This window comes from Phodopus roborovskii, unplaced genomic scaffold (genome assembly GCF_943737965.1).
Source record: "Phodopus roborovskii unplaced genomic scaffold, PHOROB, whole genome shotgun sequence".
NCBI classification, from domain to species: domain Eukaryota; kingdom Metazoa; phylum Chordata; class Mammalia; order Rodentia; family Cricetidae; genus Phodopus; species Phodopus roborovskii.
The window spans coordinates 13,989,034-14,016,195 of NW_026126511.1; the positions used below are offsets into that span (position 1 = coordinate 13,989,034).

Here is a 27,162-nt window from a genome sequence, read left to right on the forward strand (position 1 = left end):
TGCTCTCCCCCTATAACCTTAGATCTTGCATGGAGTTTAGTTAGGGATAAAGGACATCTGCAAAGGAGCTTAGATTCAGAGATAAACTGCTTCCAGTCCTCCAAGCAATTCAGATAAGACATCAAGTGGTCTATTTTGAATTCCTTCCCTTCTTTACTGAAGCCACTCCCAATTCCTCTCCTGAAGACAATATCAATAGAATGTGAGGAATCAAAGAAATTCAGAAGGTAAAATGATAACAAGCATGGCTGCCAAGTCCAAAGGTCCCCACTGCAAAGTCTTTTGCTATGGGAAGAAAGGTCCCTGAAGAGTCCTTGCATACATGAATTTTACTGTCCCAGTTGGGCTGTAAAAGGAAATGATGGTTAAAAGGTCCAATCTGTAAACCCCAGGAGTAGCATACACTGTTGTGTTCTGCACTGTCTTTAAATATGAATACAAAACAAACAAAAAAACCCAATTCTTTGATAAGAGAACAAACTGTCTTTTGCAAGACTTCTCTTAGGTTTTCAAAACCTAAGACTAAAGCTAGAAAGGTCACAGGGCATATTCAAACCTCAGAAACTGGATTGAGAGGTCTCTAAAGATACACTTTCCCATTTAAAGAAAAGCAAACAATTTAATCCAGTGGAGGGGGGGTGGGGGGGCAATCCCAAACATGGTTTCAAGTCACTCAACACAACTCCACGGAAGCATGCTTGCAGTCGTCTTCACTCGTGTTAAAGATTGAGGAAGGTGAAACTCACCCACGTTTATACTGGTAAAAGCTATGCTTGCATCAGGGTTCTCTTCCTAGAATGCTCCACAACACACCTGAAAATGAACTTTCCCATGTTTGTCTGAGCTCCGCCATTATTCTGGATTCTCTTCCACAATTAACCCCAGTTCTAATTTGTGAACGTAACTGATTATGGGGAGTTTCATGAAACACCTCGTTGTGCAAATCCAATGTGTGCACAAATACAATTGTCTTTCTTATTGTAACAGTAGTCTGTGGAGGCACAATATGGTAGCTTATACACTTCACTGACTAAAAAAAAAAAAATATTGTACTAAGATAAAGACCAAGGAAAAATTAAAAAAAGAACCCAACAGTTTCTTACATTTATTTTGGTCTTAAGTAACAGGTAAAACGTTTTTCTAAGTAGTAATGTGGGGATTATTAGAGAGAAAAAGAGAAGCAGCTTATTACCTAAAATCCTTACTAATTTATAAAAGATAAGTATGAATTCTTATATCCCCTCCCCAAGCATCCGGAAGTTCCTGGTTTAAATTCTATTTTATGCTTTGATTCCTAATGACCTGTTGGCAGAGCTCCTACAGCGCTGGAGGAAATGACATGGGGCAAATGTCTCTCAAGAAGCAGCCACCGGGTGCATGCAAGCAAGGGTGTGAGGGAAGGTTTTTCCAGCTAGCTCTAGCTTCACCAACAGCCTTGCACAACCTGCCTTTGGCCGCCAAGCTCCTGGGCAGAAAAGTTTACGCTCTTCGGAATCCAAGCAGCTCGATCTCAAAGGGAATGCGGCTAGGGCGATGGTAAGAAATGCCACCTTGCGTGGTGTTTATGCTACACATCTCTTGAGACCCCGAAGCCAGGCAGACCCACTCCTTTGAAAGGCGACCCCTCCAACCCGCAGAGTCCTAAAGAAAGCAGCCGGAGCCCTGCGCTCGCCCCCTGGTGGCTCCAGAGGGAAGCGCAGCGACTCCTGCGCTCGCCCGCTAGAGACTCCCCAGTTTCGGACGCCGCGCGAGCCGCGGTGGCCCGAGAGGCCCAGCTGTCCTGAGCCCAGACTCGGGGAAGCGACCGAGCCGGCCGACGTAGCCTCTTCCACCCTCGGCCGCGGGGTGGAGGGTGAGGGGGGACGTAGCCCAGCGCCCGGAAATCATGCCTGCCACTTCCCCTGCCATCTCTAGCTCCAAACCCCAGGCGAAAGAGCAGAGCCGTGGAGAAACACGCAGGAGGCAGGGCGAGAGCGCAAGCGAGGCAGATGACGTGACAGGGACGATCTGGAGAGATTTGTCCCCAGAGGGCTGCTAGAGGCCAGGGTAGCAGCGAACCGACGAGGGCTGGGGCGAGCGAAATAGACTCCACGTTGCCCGTCGCTCGCATGGCGCAAGGTCGCAGGTGCTGTGCGGGAATTTTGACCCTACAGCAGGTACTCCCCGGTGAAGAAAAGCATCCTGTAAACTCTCGGCTGAAGCCGCCACACCAGTGTGAGGATGGATTTCAGCTACCCGCTGGGTCCTTCCACGTGCACGCACCTTCCCTAGTCCGGCAGCAGCGGCCGGAGCCTATGCATTTTCTATTTTAAGTGGTTAACCACGGCCCCCTTCCCACACGAGCCGGAGCAACTTCCATGAGAATGTTCTGGGTGACAAGCCGAGGGGCTTGAAAGAGGACTCTCCTTTTATTTACGGTTTCGCCAAGGAGGAATTCCAGTCTGCAGGGGAACAGCGAGCCCCCCACCCCTATTTCGGAAGTCCATGATGTCGCCCTGAGTCCTCGCGTGGGTTATTACTGAATTAATTTAAGAGGCTTCTTCTGCGCCGAGCAAAACAATACCAAAAAAAAAAAAAAAACCTTCAAAAGGCCTCTATCTCTAGATAATCCCCCTTAAAAATGAAATTCTAACAAACTACAAGTCCACACAATCAAAAGCCACCCCCCAGCCAGAGCAGAAGGGACTTGAAACCCGAATCTGCATTCCGTTCCTCCCGTACAAGGCTCGGAGGTGGGGGAGGCGGTTTGTGCTGGTGCCCGGTGTATAATCGGGTTAATCCAGTAGACAAAGAATAAACCAATAGCCCTCCCACCTCACTTCCCGCTCCCCTTTCCCTCCCCCTCCTGCTCCCCCACCCTCTCCGCCCCCACCCCCACCCCGGGGCATTGGAGGGGGCTGGGGCCGGCGAGCGGGCGAAGGAGACGAGGAGGTAGAACCGAAATGGAATCCGAATCGGGTCTTAAAAAAAGCTGCAACTCGCTTCTCACGCTAACGCCGTGCGGCCCGGGTTAGTTTTGCAACGTCCCTGCTCCTCTCCCGGCGGCGAGGGAGAAAGTTCCCTAAGTGAGCGTAGCCTGCGGCTCGCGCTCCTGGCCCCTGGTGGGTGGGTGGCTGGGGGGGGGGAGCCTTAAGGTCAGGGTTTCCTTGAAACTAGATAAACTGACCTCGCGGAGGCCAGGGCGGCCCCGCGTGACGGCGCCCGGGCTGCAGGAGCGGCTGGGGACGCGCGGGGCGGCGCGGTTGCCCTTTTGAATGCCTCCTGCGGCTCGGAGCGCTGGCGGGCGCTGGAGTGTGAGTGAATGTAGCCCCGCCGAGCCAATGAGCTGGGACCGGATGCGATATATCCTCTGGGACAACAACTGCTCTGTTCCGCCTCGGATCCACATGACGCCATTTACTGCTGCCGCGGCCGCTGCAGAGCTCCCTGCCTCCTCCGGAAAGGCGAGGGCGCAGGCCAGCGGCGCGCCCCCCCCATCCCCATCCCCATCCCCGGCCGGGCCCCAGACCCTCCTCCCCCACCGCCTCCTCCCCCTGCGCGCCCCCGCCCCCGCCTCGGCCTCGCCGCCGCGCCTCCGCAACGCCCAGTCTGCACGAGCCAGAGCTGCGCGCCGCAGCGCGAGCGGAGGACAGGGGCCGGCGGAGCGCGCAGCGCCCAGGCCCCCGCGCGCGCCCGGCCCGGCCCGGCCCGCGGCCCCGCGCCCGCCGCCGCTCCGAAGCAGCCCCGGGCCCCCAGGACTGGGCGAGCTGGCCTTAGGTTCTTTGTAAGGCCGTGTTCGCCTCTCTTTCTCTCGTCGACCAGGAAAAAAAAAAAAAAAAAACGAGACTCGCCAACCACGGCGCTTCGGCCTCTTGTTCATTGAGAAAAAAAAAAAAAAAAAAAAAAAAGGAAAAAAAAAGAGGAAATACTCCGCGTGCGCTTCTGGAACGGAGGTCATCTCTAGCCCGGAATCCGGGAAGGTTCCAGCGGTGGAGGTTTGGGTTCCAAATTTCCCCGTGGTTGCTTTTCTCCTCCCACCGATTACTTGGAAGTTGGACTGAAGCAGAGTTCGGAAAGAAGGAAAAAGTTTGCATCGGGACTGGATTTATTTGCACATCGCAGAAAGAAGAGAGTCGAAGGGAGAGGGGTTGGTGCAAAGCCGCGATCACGGTGAGGAGCGTTTGGCTTTAATCCTGCTGGAGCCACAGTCCTCCGCGAGTGGGGTCCGGGTTCCTCTCCCCTAACCCCCCACAGGCTTCCCGGGAGGATCGGGGAACTGCCCCCGCGGGTCTGCTTCGCCCGGCTGCAGGGTGCGCCGGTGCAGTGTCCCCCACCCCGCGACACCGCGCTCCCTAAGGGGTTTGAGGAGGAGGAGGACCGCTCCTCTGAGTTCTGCTCCTGCCTTGCTTTGGCGGCGATTTAGTCGCCGAGACCCCTGTTTATCCTGCTCGCTCTTGCAGGCTCCTACGTTGCTAACCTGTTCCTTTCGGTGGAAGGCCAAGTTCTGGGGAAGCCGATCCTGCGGCGGGGGGGGCGCCTGTGGGGCTGGGGTACTGGGTTTCTCATCTCACCACCTCGCCGCAGCAGAAGGCTCGGCGGACAAGCCGAGGGTAGGTTGCCAGGCGGAGGGAGTCCCCGCCTCTGCCCGGTATGGACAGTCTAGCCCGGTGCGGGTGGGAGCGTCGCCCAGCCTGGCGCCGCGTCTCTGCGGTTCGGAAGTGCAGCTTTCTCTTTTTTCCGTCCTTCGTGGTCGTCCTGGGTCATGCATTTTTTTTCTTTTTATTTTTTCTTTTGGACGCTTGAGCTGACCTAGCACAGGAAGAGAGTTATCAAGTGGTCGCGATCGTTTTCCATTACCTGAAAGTAGGTGGCAAAAAAAAAAAAAAAAAAGCTAGTCTCCCCCTCCCTCTTTTGTGTTACTGTTTTTAAGATTTGGAGTCCTAACGCCTTTTTTTTTTTTTTTTTTTTTACAAAGGGGTTTCTGTGTCGGTTTGCCCCACCCTAGTGCTGAAGTCTTTCCCCCCTAATCCTTAGTCTGATCACACACTGTTCTTAATGGGGGTTTCAAAGCACTCAAGAGGGGAGGGAGAGGAACTGGGAAGAGCGCGGAGGGGTGGAGGGGGCCTGCGAAGGAGGCCGCCAGGGATCGGTAGAAATCACTTCTTTTCCCTTCCGAAAGATGCCACTTTCCACGGCCAGTCCTCACGGAAAGTTTCCGATTTCAGGGGTCCGAGTCCTGCACGCCTGGCGCGTCCAGTGGGGCTCTAGATAAAGCTTTATTTATTTTTTTTCTTTCGTTTTAAGAAATGAGTCTTTTTCTTCTTGATCTATCTAAAAGGAGGTAGGCGTGTGCAGATTGCAGGCGGTGCTCGCTTCGGTCATTGCACGTTGGAGTCTCTCTGGGAGCGTGGGTGCATAGACTTCTGTGCATGCTGTGCGTTCCGGCCCGGCTCTCTTCCTCGGGGTGTCGGATTTGGAAACTTGTGGGGACAGGCGTTTTGAGGGCCTTAGCAGAAACACCTTGTGGTGACCTTGCTTCGGGGGTGGGCGTGTTGGAGTGGCTCCCCCTCTTGGGGCTGGGTGGCAGTTCTCTTGGGTTAGGGGAAATTTTAGCTAAGGGGGTGGAGGAGGGGGAAGTGTGCTCGTGCATTTCACGACACGTCCCCTTCGGAGGCGCCCGCGCCCCCTGCCTGCCTGAGCTTCTGGGGGTTGCACGCAGGAGGGGCCGGGCTGGCCCCTGGACAGCGTCAGTCCACCTGGAGGAGAAAAGCCCCCGGGTTCTGAGTCCCACCTGCTGCGGACTGTGTGGGGGCGCAGATAGAGCCGATAAACGGAGTGAAAGCAAAGAACAGCCTGTGTGTGTACCTTGCTGCTGGAGGTGAGCAGATCCGGTTTCCAGCTCTGCCTAGTTCTGAATTGGGAGGCGTTTGTCACCTGCCTTGTTCACTGTTCTTTTCCAAGAAGCAAAGGTTGGATTAAAAATCCGCTTTTGCTTATTTTCCTTGGTGTTTTTAGGAGGACTCGGGAGAGGGGATGGTACTTTTTAAACCGAAGAATGATTGTAATTTAAGCAATTCCTTGACAGAGTGATAGGTTTCAACCGTGATACTTGGGATTTTTTAAAACTTTTTCCTATTGCTGTTGCTTGCTTTTATGTTTCTGGGTATTTTCAAAAAACGAGAAGATACCATTTTTGCATGATTTATTACATAGGAAAGGATGACTTGGAATTGAGAATCTAAGGCTACACTCATAGGTCTGTAGAATATTAATTCCTGAGTTGTGGAAAATACATTTTGGTCTTGCCTTATTTTGTCTTCATGTGATATCTGATGGGAATCGAAATGACTTAATTCTAACTTTGTACTACTGTACTTATTTTAAAGTGCAACCTTAATTGTTCTCGAAATGTACTTTTATATACTTTTATATCATGGGATTGGGCAAAGGTACTGATTAGACATCTCACAGTGCTGACGTAACACCGAAGCTGCTGTAGGTGTTTGTTGGTGTTTAGTGCAAAAAAGGAATCATGGCAAACTTAAACCTGTTTCAAAATCTGAAAGGAATGTAGCCTCTGCAAACGTTGGTAGCCCTGGTATGCTCCAGTATTTAATTTCCTCCGATTTTTTACACTGAACCCCGAGCCTTCTACATTGTGTTTCTTTGAGTAAAAGCTTGTTACTTAAGTGACCCTATGGAGACTAGCTTTGTGTCTGTGCACGTCTGGAGATTACGGAATTGTGAGCGTCCAGCCATAATTTTCACTTTTGAGTTCATGCGGTGCCATTCGGCTGCTCTCTGAGCCTGTACCAGGACCCCCAGTACATTTCCAATCCCATTTCTCCAGGGGACGTGGGAAGTCAAGAGTCAAGTCTGGTGGGTGGAGAGTGGGAAGTCTTAGAGTGTAAAACGTTTTCTTTCCTCTTGGTTTCCCCAGGAGTTCAGATGTGTTCTAAGCCTGCTGCAGTGAGCACACCGCCTAGACCTGATGGAGGCCAGAGCTCAGAGTGGCAACGGGTCGCAGCCTTTGCTGCAGGCGCCCCATGACAGTGGCAGGCAGCGTGGGGAACCGGACCCCAGAGATGCCCTCGCCCAGCAGGTACATGTCTTGTCTCTGGATCAGATCAGAGCCATCCGGAACACCAATGAGTATACAGAGGGGCCTACTGTGGTCCCCAGACCTGGGCTCAAGCCTGCTCCTCGGTCCTCCACTCAGCACAAGCATGAAAGACTCCATGGTCTGCCCGAGCACCGCCAGCCTCCCAGGTTCCAGCCCTCGCAGGTCCATTCTTCAAGGGTCCCTCTGTCCAGGTCTATCAGCACCGTCAGCTCAGGGTCTCGGAGCAGTACAAGGACAAGTACCAGCAGCAGCTCCTCTGAACAGAGACTGTTAGGATCATCCTTCTCCCCCGGGCCTGCTGCTGCTGATGGGATAATCCGGGTGCAGCCCAAGTCTGAGCTCAAGCCTGGTGAGCTTAAGCCACTGAGCAAGGAAGATTTGGGTCTGCACGCCTACAGGTGTGAGGACTGTGGTAAGTGCAAATGTAAGGAGTGCACCTACCCGAGGCCCCTGCCATCAGACTGGATCTGTGACAAGCAGTGCCTTTGCTCAGCCCAGAACGTGATAGACTATGGGACTTGTGTGTGCTGTGTGAAAGGTCTCTTCTATCACTGCTCCAACGATGACGAGGACAACTGTGCTGACAACCCGTGTTCTTGCAGCCAGTCCCGTTGCTGCACACGGTGGTCGGCTATGGGTGTCATGTCTCTCTTCTTGCCTTGTTTATGGTGTTACCTTCCAGCCAAGGGTTGCCTTAAACTGTGCCAGGGGTGTTATGATCGAGTGAACAGGCCTGGATGCCGTTGTAAAAACTCAAACACAGTTTGCTGCAGAGTTCCCACCGTCCCCCCCAGGAACTTTGAAAAGCCAACATAGCATTAGTAATCAGGAATATTACAGTAATAAAGATTGTTCCTCCACCCTCCTTTTTTTTTAACACACATATGCAACCGACTAAATAAACAGTTGTAATCTTGACACTGTTAGTAGGGGGTTAGATTATTTGTCGTTTGCAGTGAGATGCTTTTTTTTTTTTTTTTCTCTCGTCCATGTGCCATTTTAACTGATATGCTTGCTAGAATTCAGCTAATGGAACTCCAAGGAAAGGCGGTGGAAGTCGGTGACCCACATATTGCATAAGCTAAAGCAGCAGACACTCCTAGGCAAGGGTTTTCTTTTTGTTTGTGAATACTCCTTGCAAAATTTGTAAATTAGCAAATGACTCCCCCCCCCACCATTGTTTTCTCCAGAGATGATGTGCTATATTTTTGTATATACGATAATATTTGCAACTGTGAAAAACAAGTTGTGCTGTACTCCATGGCACAGTCACAAAATATTATACTAATATGCTGTACATTCGGAAGAATGTGAATCAATCAGTGTGTTCTTAGATTGTATTTTTGCCTTACAGGAAGCCTTTTATTGTAAGACTCTGATTTCCCTTTGGACTTGATGTATATTGTACAGTTACAGTAAAATTCAACCTTTATTTTCTAATTTTTTTCAACATATTGTTTAGTGTAAAGAATATTTATTTGAAGTTTTATTATTTTATAAAAAAAAGAATATTTATTTTAAGAGGCATCATAAAATTTGCCCCTTTTATGAGGTGTGACGGTTGCTGCAAGGGAGGGGTTACAGATGCGTATGTTCAATATAAAATAGAAAATATATTAACGTTTGAAATTAAACTGAGCTTGTTTTATCTTACTTCACCTGGTTTTTTTTTTTTTTTTTTTGGTTTTTGGTTTTTTTTTGTTTGTTTGTTTTGGTTTTTTTGTTTGTTTCTTTCAAGCGCAAGAAGCCACGTTTTCTGTCAAGGCATTCTAATCGAATAGTTTGACTCTCTGGACAAGGCCCCCTTTGTGACAGGCTGATTTAAACTAGGCCAGGTCAGTGGCTCTCAGAGATGATGCTACCTTTCAAGACAAAACAGCTGGGTGTTAGGAGTCTGAGTTGCTTTAAGTTTATGAGAACGTCCTTTGGTTTCACTGGCCTATCTTCCCAGTCTCCTTGCAGACCTTGGCTCTACAGGGCATTTCTTCTGTTCTGTTACTCTGAACTTACTTCTTTAGAAGACACTGCAAAAAAAGAAAAAAAAATGGTTAGACTTTTTTCTCCCCTAATATACAGTATCAAAAATGAATGTCAGAGATACTCAAAACTAGAGGAACAAGTTTGTTCAATAAGCACTGTGTTGTCACACATGGCATGTGTCTGTTCCCAGATGGATCCTTCTAATGGGGAAGCAGTTTTTTTGTGACTTGGCTGGTCATGGCTGTTTTTCTAGTGTGTATTTGGGTTAGATCCTGCAGTTCATCAACAGTCACACCAGATTCTTTATGTTGAGGGATGAAATTGCTGTTTTCACTCAGGCATTTCATAGGACTTCTCATACTCTGTTGGTCAAGTAATTCAAACCCAAGTATGGCAGTTTATATCTCTGACCTACTGAATCAAATCACATAGGAAGCGGCTCGTATGTATAAAAGGTGCAGGATGGCAGAAAGTCTGTGTGTTCAGAGCTGTCCTTTGGGAACAAAGACATCGCAAGCTGCAGCAAGCCCATCTTGACAAATATTAGTCACTTTGTGGCTGATGATTTTTTTTTTTTCCAAAAGCATAACGTTTTGCTGCCAAGAATCCCCGGAAGTCTAGGAAATTATTTACCTGCCATTATAGTTTAATCTCTTGCTTCCTGTCCTCTTGTGTGAAGAGGTCTTAGGACAAGCTGTCTTCTGTTTTGTTTTTTAAAATGGGCTTTCAAGGAACCCTATGGCTGCCTAAACCCTAGGACCTTCAGTCCTCTGAACTTCCTCCAAACAACACAAGATTCAATTAATTTAGAGCTTGTTTACTTTTAGCTGTAACTTGGAGATACTGAATGTCCGAGGAATGTTGGGTTTAATGTGCGTTCTTAAATTTCTCACTGCTGATTTAGAGGAAGAATTAGAAAGTTGGAAAATGAAGCAGGGTTTTCTTAGACATGGTAGTCTGGAAAGATTTGTAAAGTACAATAATTCTGACTAATTAGCATTGTTTAGCACAGTGCTTTGCACATGGATGGAGCTTTTTGGGGGGCGGAGTGTAAGAATTGTGAAAGTCAAAATTTTCTTGGGACAGTATAAGCTGTTTTCAGAGTGCTCTGTACACAAATTGCAGCAGTTGCCATTGAGTGTTTATCGAAGTTAGTTTGAAAATGTGACGTAGAGATTTGCATTTGCTATCATTCCACAGCAAGTTGTCTGGTATCTGGGGCTGCTGACCTAGGAACTTCATTCTTCATGTTTTTAATGAGCTCTGAAACATACTCGATAGCCAACTGGAATTAGAATGGAAGACTTGGTGTGGAACTATGCTAAGTGTTGGTAGAATTAATTAAAGTACAGAAGAAATTTGGATTCCTCAAGGACTTTTCTAACTGACCTTTTCAATGTTGAACTTGTCCATATCAGTATAGAATTCAATTTTACCATATGAAAACTAAATGTTTATGGACTAGAGTTGGGCCTAACACCCTCTTTGTGCCAAGAGTTAAGTGTCACTTCACTTGGGAACAAATATGGAGGCATAATAATCTCTAGGTGTCAGTTTCTATGGAACGTTGTAGATGCCAGTAAAATACAGTGAGTTGATGTGTCCAGTGACCATATTTTGGTGTAATAGATTAAAAGTAATGATATAGGCAGTTACAAAAAAAAAGAAAACTTCCTTTGTCCACACGTTTTTCTTAAACCCATACATACTCTGTATTTGAGATCCATTTACCAATGACAACTTGATTGTTGTTATTTGAGACATTCATTTATGTGTTTGGAGGAGGAGACTTGAAGGCTTTGCCAAATTTCTGCCATGCTGGAGCATGCTCCGGTGATTGTGTGGAAATAAGAAAGCCAAACCCAGGGATGTAATCCCAACCCAACTTCTTTCTCCCAAGGACTGCTCAGCTGTAGATTGCCTACAGTATTGCTGACTTCAGGTGAATGAGTGGGCTCATGGCACAGCGCTGAGGCGTAGTCCACGTGTTTGTTGTCATTTGTGAGACTTAATGTGTGTAATCAAAGGTTTCCTGTAGTCAGCTATAATGCTGACTAAATTCTGCATCAGAGAGTAACTTGTTTTGAACTGGAGATCTAGCCCAGGGATAGAGTGTGTGTGAGAGACACCTGGAATACAAACCCTAGCTAGCACTTACTACACACAGAACCCACATCTTTTTATGTTATTGGTATTTTGCACTCTTTAGTAAAGCAAAGCTTTTAGCAAAGCTCAGTTGGCAGAGTACTTGGTACCCTTCAAAGAACCCTGGATTTAAGCTCCAGCGTAACACAATTGAGGCATGGAAGTATGAGCTCCTAGTTTTGGCACTTGGTAAGTTGAGACAGGAGGACCGGAAGTTCAGAGTTCAGCTACATGATGCGTTCAAAGCCAGTCTGGCATACATGAAATCCCATCTCAAGCAAAACGAATATGTAAATTGGTTATTAAAAAGTTATGGCAGGCCAGGTGGTGGTGGCGCATGCCCTTAATCCAGCACTTGGGAGGCAGAGGCAGGCGGATCTCAGTGTGAGGTCTACAAAGTGAGTTCTAGGCTAGCCAGGCACACAGAGAAACCCTATCTTGAAAACAAAAACACAAAAAGCAAACAAACAAAAAAAAAAAAACCCAAACAAAAAAGGAAGCTGTGTCTTTTTATCAGTGACTAATCTATTGTCAGTATCTACTGACAGCATGTTAATTTCTATCTTAGTTTGGATGAATGCATCATTTTTCATCATTGAAACCAGGTCATCACGGTGAAGATACACACCTGAGGCATCTCACCACTGGTTTGGCTATTCTTCAAGAGAAAGCAGTGAGGCTGAGTGTACACAGTACCGCAAACTGGCTTGGATGCTGTGCCTCCCAGATTTGCTCCCATCACTTGAGAAGACCACGTGAACAATGGAAGTACTTACCAGTAGCCCTATGCCTCTGCTCAGAATGAGTAGTCATTAACTAGGAATCAAAATAGACCCATAGGGCCAAGGGGGTTGGGTCAACACATAGTGTTTGCCCCATTCACTTGAGGACTGGAATTCAGATGCCCAGAAGCCAGGCAAGGAAGGTGTAGCTGCTGCCTGTAAACCCTAAACTCAGTGATCAGGAGCTGGAACCCCCAAAGTCAGGTCTGTCTCCAAATGTAAGATGAATGGCGGCTAGGGAAGGCACTCCGCTTTCACTTGAGACCTCACAGGTGCGTGCACATGTGTGCACACCAAGCACACACATACCAGTCCTGCCAAGGATCCTCATGCCTGTAATCTTGGAAAGAAGATTGCTGATGTGAAGTTAGCTTGGGCTTCATAATGGATTCTTGCTATGTAGCCCAACAGAAAAGCAACAATGATGAAAAATAGGGGGATGGAATATAGCATATTAAAGGAGGAGCAATAAATATTAAACATCAGCACTTACACATCCATCAATGTCTGGGAGATGATAAACATTTTTATATAATGCTGCATTTTGGTTCATTTGCATTTTTATAAGTCTTGTCTTTGTAAATCCTTTTTAAAAGTAAATGAAATTAGAATTGAGCTTTGGCCTCTGGCTTGGCTAGAGGGAGGCGTTTGTTGCTTTGGCATACCTACAGGCGTTTATTTCTCAAAACAATTGCTAATACACAGAGCAATTGGGCTGATTAGTAAAACATTCAGTCAACATGATAGAAAGAAAAGAAAACCATATGGATACCCCACCCTAAACTGGCCTCAAATGCTTTAGTTCTTCTACCCAACTCCCTGGAGGGCTGGAATTAGCGGTCACAGCCTGGTCCGTGGGCTTGTGAATGCCTACCGCATAGGAATCATAGAGCTCCTTATCCCAATGCAAAAGACAGAGCTCAGAGAAGGATGCTTTCTCACAGTGGGCTTGATTTCCACTGCACATCCGAGCCATGGCTGCAGATACCTTTGCTATGGGTATTGCAACAGAATCCGTATCACTCTTTAAGTGAAACAGTTTACCAAGGTCAGAACTTACTAAATCCCAACTCAGCTGTGCAGGACTTTGATTGCTAGTTGTATTTCCTGTGATTGCTTGTTTGCTTACTTCTTCATTTAACATAGCCCAGACTGGCCTCTCGTGTGTTGTGTTTTCCAGTGTGGTTTTTGTTGTTTTTTGTTTTCTCTAAACTTCATTTACAGCTAAGCTACACTCATTCTTAATTTTCAGATATAGCTCACGAAAACCTTTCTAACAAAGACCTGAGTTTGGTCCTAGGAACCCACGTCAAATATGCCAGGCATGATAACACATGCGTGTAACCCCAGTGCTGGGAAGTCTGGCTTCTTTACCAGCAAGTGAGCCTACTAGTTTAAAACAAAGAAAAGATGGAGGACACCTAAGGCTGTCCTTTGACCCTCACATGCTCAAACATACATGTGGATATGCATGCTCCGGTGCATACATGACAGTGTACACACACCAAAATACAGATTAAGAGGAAGATGCTGGAAGAGATACAATTAAGTTGAAAAGACCCACTTACTGAAATTTATCTCTTGCCATCAACCCATTATTTATCTTGTTTGTCACTTAGAAGGGGACCAGGAAATAGGAAAAAGAAAGTGGTTGGCCTTTACTCCAATTCTACCCCAATGGAAAAAAACAAAAACAAAACCAAAAACATGTGGTTCTCAAAACCAGGTGCATCTCTAGGACCTAAGCAAAACAGTTTGTTTCTGAAGTGTTTTGAACTCCGAAAGCATCCGGTGTATTGATTTGTATCCATGGCTCTTGCACTCCAGCAGCATTTCTGATAAACTTATTTGTATCAATTCTCATCGCTCCAGATCTTTTGGGTGCCCCGGCTTGATCAAGCTCCAGCTTTGTTGCTCCACAGTAAACAAAAGGCATGTGTGTAATCCTGGCAGCTCCCACTAGAAAAGATTCTGAGATCCTGTTAGAAAGTCATCTTTATACGTTCAGAACAGCATTTCCTGATGTAGATCAACCACACTCTGATGGGTGGCCTCACATTCATCAGCATGTGGGCAGCTGGAATTGGACTCCATGGGTTATTTAAAAGCAAACAAGACAAAAGGGTGTGGCACTGGGAAGGGATGGGGAAGTGGGAGGGGATGAATCTGGGAGGAGTTAAGAGCAGAGGGTGAATATGAGAAAAATACAATGTTTTCATACGTTAAAAATGCCTATCTACTAATGGCTGTGAATGTTAGAAAACCCAGTGACCCAGCAACCTTGCATTCACTGAGCAATACCTAGAGTGCACACAGAATCTTTGGAGAAGGTTGGCATCTTCTCTAGGATACCCTAAGGCAGTGCTTCTCCAACTGTGGGTGTCGACTACCTGGGAGTCAAAAGACCCTCTCACAGGTGTTACCTAAGACCATCAGAAAACACGGATAGGATATTTACATTACAATTCGTAACAGTAGCAAAATTACAGTTATGTAGTAGCAACAAAAATTTAATGGTTGGGCATCATCCCAATGTGAGGAACTGTATTAAAGGGTCACAGCATTAGGAAGGTTGGCGATCACTGTTCTAGGGGCTACATTTTATTTGTCCTGTCTTTAGGGGTTAGTCAATATGTTATGTCTGATGACAGCTGTATGGGATTTCAACAGTTGGGATATTAAATTTTCTGCATTAAACAGAAAGTCATATTAAAGCTTATACAATGTATATTGCTATTATGAAAACTGATACTTTAATCAGTACATATACTCCTATAACTATATACAAGGATAGATAATTTTGTTTCTTAAGCTACCTAGTGGAAGCTTTAATGGGAAAACACAAAAAATTAATTTTGATGAAATAGAAACAGCCAAAATCACTGACTTTGTAACCTTGTAAGAGATAACATCTCTTTCTGGCGCCACCATTTCCTGACTGGGTGACCTGTAGTGCAAATACTTAATGTCCCTGAGCATCCATTTACTCTGACATAAAGAAGGGATTAAACTGTTTTAATCCTGTGGGTTGCTTCATCATTAAAACTCTGCTATGTTGCTACTGTCTTCTTTACATTGGTCTGTGTGATCCCCTGAAAGAGATAGTTTACCCTACTCTCTAGCACGTGCCTCAGATTTGTGGCACAACAGCATACCCCTAACCACAGCTAAGGAGTGGAGGCTGTGGCTTCAGCCGGTTTCTTCCTACTGTCAGATCAGGACAGGAGCAGTAAGTACCATCCCAGACCATCATTTTCCATTTGTTTTGGTTTTTTCCCCGTGAGCCCCAGACCTGAAAGTTGGGGGTCTCATCTATGAAAATCATAACTTCACACTTTGTGGCAGAGCCTCCCATTGACGGGAAGGAGGCTCCTTTTACATATTGGTCCCATTATGATTGTGATCCTCATAGGCAGCTCAGAGAGGTCTGTTTATAGGGCAGATATCAGTACCCTATTTTTCACAGTTGCTGCCGATGAGAGAATTTATTCAGATCACGGAGTAAGCAAAGCTAAGTACCTGGACTCAGCCCTTAGCCCTTTGGTTCCATGCTTATGGCATGTATCATCACCGTTGCTTCTCACTTGAAGGCATTCTGCACCGATGATGTTCCTGCTCCGGCAGCTTCACTCACGGGCAGTAAATTGCTCCATAAATGAGGCTGTTCCACATTCTCTATACAAACCCTAACACTACTTTGCTGTTGTAACTGTCACCCTACCAGTGCTAGTCCTTCTAATGAAGCAGGACTCATTCTATCGCTGCCCTGAAGTTCTAACTGCATAACTACATAGAACCTTCGTGTTCTATGAATTAATTACTTACTTGGGAATCGTATCTAAAGAGAGCGCCATCAAAATGTATTTCATGTGCCCTGCATATGCTTCATTTTAATGAACCAGAACTGGGAATGTTCGTGAATACTCTGATCTTAAAACATGATAGAATGTACACACAAAGGGTCTGGTGCAGACCTATGCAGGCCCTATACATACCGCCTCAGTCCCCATGAGTTCATAGGAGCTTTGGTCATGTTGATTTAGAGGACCTTGTTAGTGCCCTCCATCCCCTCTGGCTCATACACTCTTATCCCTTCTCTTCTGCAGGCTTCCCTGAGCCCTGAAGGCAGGAATCTGATGGAGACACTCTGTTTAGGGCAGAGTGTCCCAAGCTCTCTCAATCTCTGCATATTAAGTGGCTGTGGATCTTTGTTCCCAGCTGCTGTGGGAGGAAGCTTCTCTCGTGAAGGGTGAGCAAGGTGTTGATCTATTATGACTTCCAGTAAGGTATTTCATGGGGTTCCTGAATGTTTGAATAAACGGGTTTCTTTCTTCTGCCTCCTCTTGAGCTCTTTTGGCTCTGTTTATTGGTTTTTGTCCAATTCCAAAATGTTAGTTTTTGTCTTAGATTTTATTGAGAAATGATGTCATTGTTTTCCGGACATTCTGATTGGGTAGGTCTAAAAATAGAAAAAGAACTGTGAATATAAAAGGCACAAAACTAAAGCTTATATTCTATTGAAATTTAACAGAACTCCCAAATTTTGAACTAGTTACTGCTGCGGTTTCCTTACAGAGGAAGAGCTGTAAGAATGGGGGTGATTGGGTCACCTGGGGCCCCAGCCGTGGCAGGGATTAGTAGGTATCTCAGGGGAGTGCCTTTCTCTTGGCTACACTGGTTCTCATGAGAATGGGTTGTTATCCAAGTTTGTGTACCTCAGATTGCTATCATGCTTTTTTTTTTGCCCCCTATGTGTCCTTTTTCCATAGTACTGCCTCTAATTATGGTCCTGGCTTGACCAAATCCCTTGTTTTAAAAGCTATTTTCCTCTAGGATGCACCTTATCATAGCCATACAAAACAGACCAGACAGTAACTCCTACAGAGTTCCTTCCTCCTACATAAGGGAAAGAACAAAAAAGCTAACCTTTTGAGTATGGCAAATCTATTTTTATTTTGCATACATTTACCTGCCTTATATACTATTAGGCTCTACAACTCACATGGTGAGTCCTGGGAAAAATGATGTGCTTAAACTTCCAAGTTCAATGTATTTTCAGGTGCACTGAGGTAGGGCTGTATTATCTGCTTGTTTTCTCAGTCACCCCTCCCCCTAAAAAAGTCTCCCTTGAATTTATGTATGTATTTATCCTCTTTCTTCTTCCAAGGGAATTCTCATACACATACTAAAAAGAGACGAGGCACGACTTTACTTGAAAGGCCGAACCTCTTGGTTACCTGCCGCAAGCCTTGGAATGAAGCCTAAACTTTAAGTAGCAAGTTAAACAGTAAATAAATTCTGCTAATGGCTATTAGATTGCTAGCTGGGGAGATTAGTATAGGGAGTGATTCTAATTCAGTGGAGAACTCTGGAGAGAGCCGGAACGTTTCAAGAATAGATTTCTGTCTCCCGTGCCTCATTAGGAATATGAAATCAGCTTCCACCATGGGAATATGACAACCTTTCAAACCCCGCTCTTTTGCCTCGTGGAGCTGTATAACCTCCATTTTCAAATTTTCAATTTCTTTCTTTTTTTTTTTTTTTTTTTAAGTAGCAAAAGGTACTTTTATAGCCCTAATCCAATTAAAGCCATGCTAAATCGCCACATTCTATTTTTAAGTGAACAATAATTTATTTCTTGTTTAGACACACAGAAAGGCTGGTCTCAGTCCCCATTATAGGATCACAGAATTCAAACCCTTGCCTCCCGGGGCTTCTCAGATGGCTCTTCCAAGAGCTGGGCTGGGTTCCCTCTCCTCCTCCATCACACTGTCTTCTCCACCCAGAATCCACCCACCCTGCAGTCTGGCAAGCATCATTCAAGAGTAGAGAAGAAAATGGCGTTCAATTGCTAAGCATTGGACTTAGTTTACCGAAGGCCGTTTGTACCAGTTTAGAGTTTAATTGCACAATGCCTTGAATTCTAGGGAGAAAGGGTGGCAGATTTTGAAGTAATCTAAATGTTAAAATCTACCTTCACCTCCAGAGTGTGTGTGAGTGTGTGTGTGTGTGTGTGTGTGTGTGTGTGTGTGTGTGAGCACTTCCAGCTCCTTGCCTGGAATCTTGTTTGTTCTGCAAACATAAAACCACAAGATACTGAGTGTAAGAAAAAAAAAAAGGCAGCCAGGTGTTGGTGGCAAAAGCCTTTAATCTCAGCACTCTGGAAGCAGACGCAGGCAGGTCTCTATGAGTTTGAGGACAGCCTGGTCTACAGAGCTACTTCCAGGACAGGCTCCAAAGCAATACAGAGAAACCCTGTCGCGAAAAACAAACAAACAAACAAGCAAACAAAAGGCAGGTTATGCATTGCTCATGCCATACAACCACAGCAGAAAGGAAAGTGTTAACTCAGTGGGGGAGGGTCATTTAAAAGTGAAATAAGTTTCAGGTGCAAACAGGAAGTGTTCCTGCAGGATGGAGTCACTGCTTCAAAGATGACATCAGGAGAGTTGATGGTGAACCTTACCGGTCCTGTAGAAGGTGGCTAGGAAGGAAAGGACGTTGCCCACTTCCCTCCCTCTCTTTGCTGAGTTAGTCTTCACTCCAGTTTCTCCACAAGGACTAAGAACCAATCATGTCACAGATGCTCTGAGCATCACCTGTGCTGGCAGATGGAGCACGCCTATAGCATGGACACTTCTGAGTCATTTCATTCATTGGTGTAATTGTTTGTTTTACTGAGGGAGTAATTTCCTACAGAATAAATCGTGCCGTGTCTTTATTTATTCTACGTATTCACTGATGCAGTGTTCTAGAAAGCTCACAAACTCTGAAGTCACCGATACTCTCCCTCACCAGAGCCCTGCTCTACCACTTGAAACCTATGTCACCTTCGGTCAGTGTCAAGACCTCTCTCCTGGGAGAGCGTTGCTTACAGCACAGACTGAACTTTTAGTGTTACCTGGGTTGGGCATAAGTATCTAACTTTCTCACACTGACAGCTGGACAAGGACTCAGTTATCATGATGTAAATCCAGGCACGTCATAAGAAAATGAGAGAACTGCATTTGAAATGAAGAGCAAAGAACAGATGTGAGGGGGAAAAAAAATCAGGGGCTAGGGGCTTGGAAAGTATAGGAAACACAAAGCTGTTCCTTATCATTAGCAGGAGGAAACTGATCTAAAGTATTGTTTTGCAGGATTTGATACCTCTCCCCTTGCAAGGTTTAGACATATCTATCAATATGAGTTGAACCGGGAATCAGAATTTTAAGTCACTGCAGCACAAAACATCAGATTAGAATTAAAATTAAGTCTATTCGTCGATATTTTCTTTAGGAAGAACAGCACACACCTGTAATTCCAGTATCCCAAAGGCAGAGTCAAGAGCATCATGCGTTTAAGCGCTACACAGTGAGTCTTTGCTTCCAAAGAAAAAGAAAACCACACATTTGTTTTTGTAGTATTAATTAATAACACCATCAATCAAGATTTATTTTAAAACAGTCACCATTCTATTTTCATTTTTGTTATATTTATTCTAGAGACAATGTGTCAATATAACAACATTTGCACAACTTATAGTTGATTGCACATTACACTCTGAACTTGCAGTGACAGATTCATACACAAATATATTTAATTATCACTGAGTTAAAGAAAGAAAATTAGAACATGAGTGGAGGACACATCATGGTAAAAGAGGTGTTTGAAGCCTCCTTTGCTTTCTTCCACTGAATACTCTCAATAATAATAGCTGGCACATGTGATATTTATAAAACTGTGCGTGCATGCTTGTGCATGTGTGTGTGCTTTAGACAGTGCTCAGCAAGGGGCTGGGCAGATGGCTCAGTGGGTAAGAGCTCTTGCTGCTTAAACATGTGGACTTCAGTTCAAATCTACAGAACCCATGTGAAAAATTAAAATGCTTCCATAGTACATAAGATATTGATGTGCAAGGTGTCTGTGTGTGTGTGCGCGTGCGCGTGCACGTGAGCGTGCGCAAGTGGAGGCCAGAGGACAACGTACAGGAGTTGCTACTCTCCTTCCACCCTGTGGGTCCTGGGGACTGAACTCAGGTAGGCAGCTTGATGCTTTCACTGACTGAACCATCTCCTTGGCCCCAGGATGCTAGGCTTCATTCATCTGTTATTATTGTCACCGTGATTCCCAAACTTTGTTCCAGTACATTTCTGGAAAAGTGTCTGTGCACATTTAAGCAGTCTTCATTATCTTTTTTCTCGAGGAGTTGCAAAATTAACTGCTGTCCCACGAGTTTTGAGGCTGTAACAACCCCATTACCATCAACATATTTTTTTTTTTTTTAATGAAAACAATTTTGCCAACCCCCACTCCATCAGGAAAATTGGCCTGCATCTGGAGAGAGAACTCAGTGTTTAAGAGCACTGGCTGCTCTTTCTGAGGATCTGAGCTCTGTTCTCAGCACCCACTTGGTGGCTCAAAAATGCCTGTAACTCCAGCTCCTGGGGATCTCATACCCTTATGCACACACATGATACACAGGCATGCATGCAGGCAAAACACACATGATACACAGGCATGCATGCAGGCAAAACACACATTAAGAAGAAAGAAAAGTGGCCTTATTTTACCTTTTTTGTAAATCTCTTTACTGTCTGTCCATCTTAGTAGCTTGATTCTCATACCTCCTACCATAGTCTATTGTCAAATGTTTAGGTTGAAATCGTTTCTCAATTGTTATAAGACCTTATATAGATATATATTTTGAAACAGCAGGTGATTTAAAATGACATTTTAAGAGAATTGTGATTTTCCGAAAATACTACACCGAAATTTGATGCCTAGTATTTTCTTCTTCCTTTCCTTTTCTTCCTTTCCTTCCTTCCTTCCTTTCTTCCTCCCTTCCCTTCTCCCTCCCTTCCGTTCTTTTTAAAGGCAGGATCCCACCATGTAGTCCATGTTGGCTTTAAACTCATAGAGATCTACCTGCCTCTGCCTCCCCAGTGCTGGGATTAAAGATGTGCATTACCATGACCATGACCCACCCTAGTAGTTTCTTAAGGAACAGTATGGAATCAAAATTACAAACTTTTCAGACTCTTTCAATAAAATTCATCTTAATGGACACATTATATTTCCTTTAAAGGCTGTGAATACATTTCAAAACATAGTGATAAAGTTTATCTGACATTAATGTTATTTTACTGCTTGTACCTGACCATTAGAGTTAAAGTCGGGTGATGGAAAGCCTCAGGGTTTGGTTCCCACTCAAAGTAAAACCTGGGCTTAATAAGGGAACGTGGAGTTGAATCTCCACATCTCTCCTTATTGATCTACCACACTGTCATAAAAGACACCAACACAGTTTAAACTGGAGCACAGTAGCTTCTTAACAGGTGGAAGGAGGTGGGGGTGAGGATGCGGGAAGGTGTTACTTATTCTGCTTGGCTCAACTTCTTAATCTGTTAAGATAAATTTTAACTCTCCTTGACCTGCCTTTTATCCAGTATAGACCAAGTGTGACCACATTTAGTGGCAGGTTCTCCAGGGTAAGGGCGAGAAGTACTGAACTACCTACTTTTATGTCCAGCACTGGTGTCTCACCGGTAATATTGGGCCCCAGACTCCTCTCCGTCTATCTCTTGAGAAACTCGGATTTCCTCCCATACAGACTTTTCTAAGCAATTGCCAGCATTTGCTAGGAAAACTTTTAACCCTTCCTGAAAAGAACAAAGAATTGAGGGACTTTCTACAGCCTTCGTTAAATAGTTACTTGAATGTTTGTTTGTGTTTTACAACCAAAAATAACCCTGTCACTAATGCTTCTTAAAAAAAAAAAAGTATATAATACATATAATCAGAAGAAAAATATAGTCAAAGAATTTTTAAGAAAACTCACTACTCTTTAAGAAAACTCACTATTTCCAAGAATAACAGTTCTTAAACATTTTTGTTTTTGCCTTAGAAAAACAAGAGCGTAAAAAAAAGTGTCTCACAAATCATCGAGATGTGTAAATAAAGGAAGCTTCAGAAATTCCTGTGGAAGAAAAATACCATTTTTAAATTTATCTACGTGGAAGAACAAACATATCATATCTGAAATGCAAATAATTATAAAGTCACAACTAATTTCTTCCTCCATGTTAAGCTTTTGAACAATTTCCAGGTTTTTCTCATTGTAAATATCCATAACTTAAGACCCTGCTCTTTAATTTACAGGATGAGGAAAGGTATTTTTCTTCTGAAAAGCTGTCATAACTGGTTTATAAATTTGTCCAAGTTAGAAGCCAGAGTTTTCATAATTAGATGATTAATGAGTGTTTCTTTAGCTTATGGGTCAGATAGGGGTCTGAGTTAAAGATTTCCTAGGGTCTGTGAGAAACCATATCCTCCAATCTCCCTCTCCTGCCTAGGCAAGACGTAGTAGATGTGTCTCCCAGTTCCCCCAACACTGTGGTCATTTGGAGATCTGACCAGGAAAAGGAGGAAGCCTCTGCTTTCCCACAGAGAGCTTCTGCAAGCTTTCTTCCTCAGCCTCAGAGCTGATATTTGAAACTTGGCTGCTTCACAGAGTTCTCCCCAAGGAGGACATGTGTTCCGCAAGCTGACCCCTTGGAACACAGCCGCTCCATCACTCCTTCCCTCCCATAACTTCCTGGAGCAGCACCACTGAGCTGTTATCCAAACCCTTCCCAGCTTGGGATTTCATGTCATCCCCTCCCCAGCTGGGTACCTTTAAACTCCTATGTGAGTCTCACTTTCTGGAAGAGACTGCAACTGATGCCCTTAACCTCACAGTGCCCGCTTACCTTTGATATGTATTCAGTTTCCCCCAGGGCTCGAGCATCCGTTTATCACCCCCCTCAACGTGAGCATTCTATCACCGAGATATAACTAAGACCATCTATGCAATTCTTTTTGTAAAAAAAACAAAAAAACAAAAATCTAATCTAATCTGTGCATATATTAACCGCATGATAGGTTTCCTTATGACACCTCATGCATGTACATAATGTATTTTGATGCTGTCGCCACACTTCTCATCCTCCTTCCTCTTCCTTATTGGTCCCTTCCCTTTCTACTCTGCGTTTCTCTTTCTTCCAACTTTGCCCTGCCTTCTTTCTTTAAGGTAGAGATTTATTAAGTTTCTTTATGGAGACTGGGTGGAGGGTGATTTACAGGGAAATGGATACCTTACCAGAGATTACACTTTTGAAGATGTGTCTCCTCCCGGCAACCATGAACTGCTCTAAATCCTCAGGGGACATGGAGTCTGTGAACACTGACGCTCTCCATGACAAAATGCTCCCTAGCCTATTTCTTTTCTTTATTGTATGTATTTGTTTAGATTTGTTTCTTTTTATTTTGTGTGCATGAGTGTTTGTCTTCGTGTATGTGTATGCGTCATTCTGTAATCGGTGTTACAGATTGTATGAGCCATCATGTAGGTACTGTGCACCAAACCCAAGTCCTCTGACAGAGTAGCAGTGCTCCACAAGCTGGGTCATCACTGCAGCCCTGTTAGCCTTTTCTTGATCTCTCCTTGTTACCGCTTTTCTCTATACAAGGTCACCTACCCATAAGGTTTTTCCTATTACTGAATTGAAACTAATTACAAAATTCATTTCCAACCACACCACTGAATGTCCAACAAAAACTTAACTGGTTCTGCTCATACTCTTAATATTTGTAGGCGGACTTTTCTGTCTAGACCACCAGCCAGCTCTCTCCCACCAGCCGCTACCCAAATAACTACACAGAGACTTAATATTAATTATAAATGCTCTGCCAATGGCTTAGGTTCCTTTTTCTTAGCTAGCTCCTATAACTTAAATTAACCCTTTCTATTAATGTGTGAGCTCCCTGGAGGCTCATTTACCTCAGGTAGGTACTTCCTATCTTGCTTGCGCTAGATCTCATGGTGTCTTTCTCAACTCTATCCTTTCCCCAGTATTCTTTCTGCTCCTAAAATCCTGCCTAGATGTTGGGCTAGCCATTGGCCAATCAGCTTTTTATTAACAATGACAGCAACACATCTTCACAGTGTACAGAAGGATTATCCCACAGCAATTATTTAAATTTATCATCTTAAAAAATTGGTCTCTATTGATCCTTTTACCCATGTACATTTTTTAAACTCTCATGTGCAATTTATTTATCATGGGTCATATCAAGCTCTGGGTGTTGCTCAGCTGTAGAACATGAGCTTGATATACGCAAAGCTATGAAATTAATCTCTAGCTACTACATTTCCCTCAAAAACAAATACAGGGGCTGGTGAGGTGTCTTAGTGCTTAAGGGCACTGGCTGCTCTTCCAAGGGACTCAAGTTCACTTTCCGGAACCCACTTTGTGGTTCACAAACATCTGTAACTTCAGTTGCAGGGTATCCAGTGCCTTCTTCTGACCTCTTTAGGTACCAGACATGCATGCAGTGTGCATACATACATGCTGGCAAGACATACGCATGAAAAATAAAAATAATACACAAAGGAAAATAAATTTCACAGTGTGCCTAATATTGTATTTCCAAGTTTCCCCTAGTTCTGTACTAACTCTTAAAGGTTCATTTATCTTTACACAAACAATGCCCAGAATGAGCAGACGGTAGGGAATGGACGGGAGTTTTGTTCAGAGTGTTTATAGCATACACATGCTTGGCAACCCTTTCATATCTGAACTTTTATTGACACCATTGCTGAGCAAATTTTCTCAAGCAGAATGCTAAATCTATAAATGGCAAAGATGGCATCTTGTTTGCTTTAGTTCTCGGCAGTCATATTGTAGCGTTTTGTCCCCGTTAAGGGCTCTACTTATTTGGGTTAATGGTTTAATAGTGAAGCAATTTCCCTTTCTTATATTTTCAGCATATTAAACTATTCAAGATTTAAAAAAAATAAAAAAAAAGTGTGTGTGTGTGTGTGTGTGTGTGTGTGTGTCTCTGTCTGTCTGTCTGCTGTCTGTCCACCCACACTGGCATGCTTGGAGACCAGATGTTGCTGCTGAGATGTCTTTTTCAGTCCGTTCTCTGCCTTATTTTTTGAGCCAGACTCTCTCCTTAAGACTGGAATTCCATCCCGCAGATAGACTGGCTGAGTAGGACAGGACTCACCCGTGTCCTCCCACTCAAGGCCTGGGCTGTAGGCCTGTGTCCCAGCCAATCTCTGAAGGCAGTGGTGTGGATCAGAAGTTGGGTCCTCACACCTGTGCAGCAAGCACTTCACCCACTGAGCCATATCCCCAGCCTTTTGCCCAAGAAATGTGTATCTGGAAGGTTCTTTCCTGCCTGCCACTTCCCAAATAACCACTCTGAGGATTAATATTAAGTATAATTGTTTGGCCAATGGCTCAGGCATATTACTAACTAGCTTCCACATTTAATTAACCCATTTAATCTGTGTATTGCCATGTGGCCATGGTTTACCGGTAATGCTCTGGTATCTTACTCCTCCAGTAGCTACATGGTGTCTCCCTGACTTTGCCTTCCTTCTCTCCTTATCTCTGTATGGATTTCCTGCCTGGCTCTATTCCAGCTGGCTGTTTGCCAGATCAGCTTCTTTATTAACCAATGGTAATAAAACATATTCACAGCATCCTGAAAGATATCTCACATCATGTATGGACATGCTACTCCGTGTATCAGTGAGGCACTTATGTTAGCACCCTGCTAATGTACAGAATAAAGAAGAAGCTTCCCAGCCAAGCCTGATGTAGTCGGTGGACTCATTTGTGGGAGGAAGAGACCATAACCCCTTCATAAACTTTCCGTAATATATGATAGATTTCAGGGTGGCCTCATTCACTCTGATTTAAGAATAAGATGAAGCCAGTGATGTTACATGCAAAGACTTTTTCTGAGTTGGGAATTTATTTCCAGTCTGGAACTGGTGAGAGCTCAACAGGTAAAGCTGTTGCTGTGTAAACCTGATGACCTGAGTTTCGTCCCCAGAACTCACAGAAAGGTGGAAAGAGAGGGTCATCAACACAGGTGTCCTCTCACCCGCCCACACACACACACACACACACACACACACACACTTTCTTAAACATCTGGAAATCTGGATTAAATACACCATTTCCTAGGAAAATAGGATCAAGATTGACTCAAGGAGAACTGAAAACATGACTCGGAGATTAAGAACACTTGCTACTCTTTCAGGGAACTTGAGTTTGGTTCTAAGCATCCACAGTAGGAGACTCAGGACCTCCTATAACTCCAGCACCAGAGGATCTGAAGCTCAGTTTTGACTCCTGGCATGGCACTCACATGTACATTTTCCTCCCTCCTCTCCTCTCTCCTCACCCACCCACCCACACATACACACACAATATTAAAGAGCTGGGCATTGGTGGTGCACGCCTTTAATCCCAGCACTCGGAGGCAGAGGCAGGTGGATCTCTGTGAGTTTGAGACCAGCCTGGTCTGCAAGACCTGGTTCCAGGACAGGTTGCAAATCTACACAGAGAAACTCTGTCTCGAAAAACCATATATATATATATATATATATATATATATATATATATATATAGAGAGAGAGAGAGAGAGGCAATGTATATAAATGAATGATTATGGAACTATTGTGATGGGAAATATGTATGTATGTATGTATGTATGTATGTATGTATGTATGTATTTATAGGCAGGGCTACCAGATGAGGAAAATTCTGGAATTCTGGGGAGAGGACACAGAGAGGAGCAGCCAGAGACATGCCATGTAGCCATTGAAGGAGAAACATGGTGGATCATTCTCCAGTAAGACAAGGCCATGTAGAAATACATAGATTAGTAGTTATGGGTTAATAATCAAAAGAGAACTAGCCAGTAAGAATTTTGACCAATTGGTCAAGCAATTTCTAATTAATATAAGCCTTGGTGTGTTTATTTGGGGCTACATGACAGAGGGACCTCGTGGGAGAGAAACTCTGTTTACACCATTGAAGTCTGTCTGAAATATTCTAAATTCTAAATACAAAATTCACAAAGAAATTGTAATTCTTACCTTTTTAAAGGCTATTTCAGAGACAGGAGATAGTTCTACTCCTAGGCCTACTGATGATAGCGAGATACGAGAGAAAGGAGAGCCACACTCATTAGGTCCTCAGGAGGCATAATCTTAGGACAAGGATAGATTTCAGAGCATATGGGGGGGGGAGGCTGAGGGATCCCCAAGGGAAGATGAAGTAGTCCCTGGATACTGGAGTGGGAAGAGACCAGATTGTAAAAGGTCTACAT

General features: G+C 44.5%; 1 protein-coding gene across 1 annotated transcript; it reads left to right on the forward strand.

Moving 5' to 3' along the window:
* The first annotated feature begins 3,985 nt into the window (after positions 1 to 3,985).
* Spry2 (sprouty RTK signaling antagonist 2) lies at positions 3,986 to 7,985 on the forward strand. Its single transcript, XM_051195236.1, has 2 exons — positions 3,986 to 4,149; positions 6,920 to 7,985. Exon 2 carries the CDS (start codon positions 6,971 to 6,973, stop codon positions 7,916 to 7,918), a length of 948 nt encoding a protein of 315 aa, XP_051051193.1. The 5' UTR covers positions 3,986 to 4,149; positions 6,920 to 6,970; the 3' UTR covers positions 7,919 to 7,985.
* The last annotated feature ends 19,177 nt before the right edge of the window (positions 7,986 to 27,162 follow it).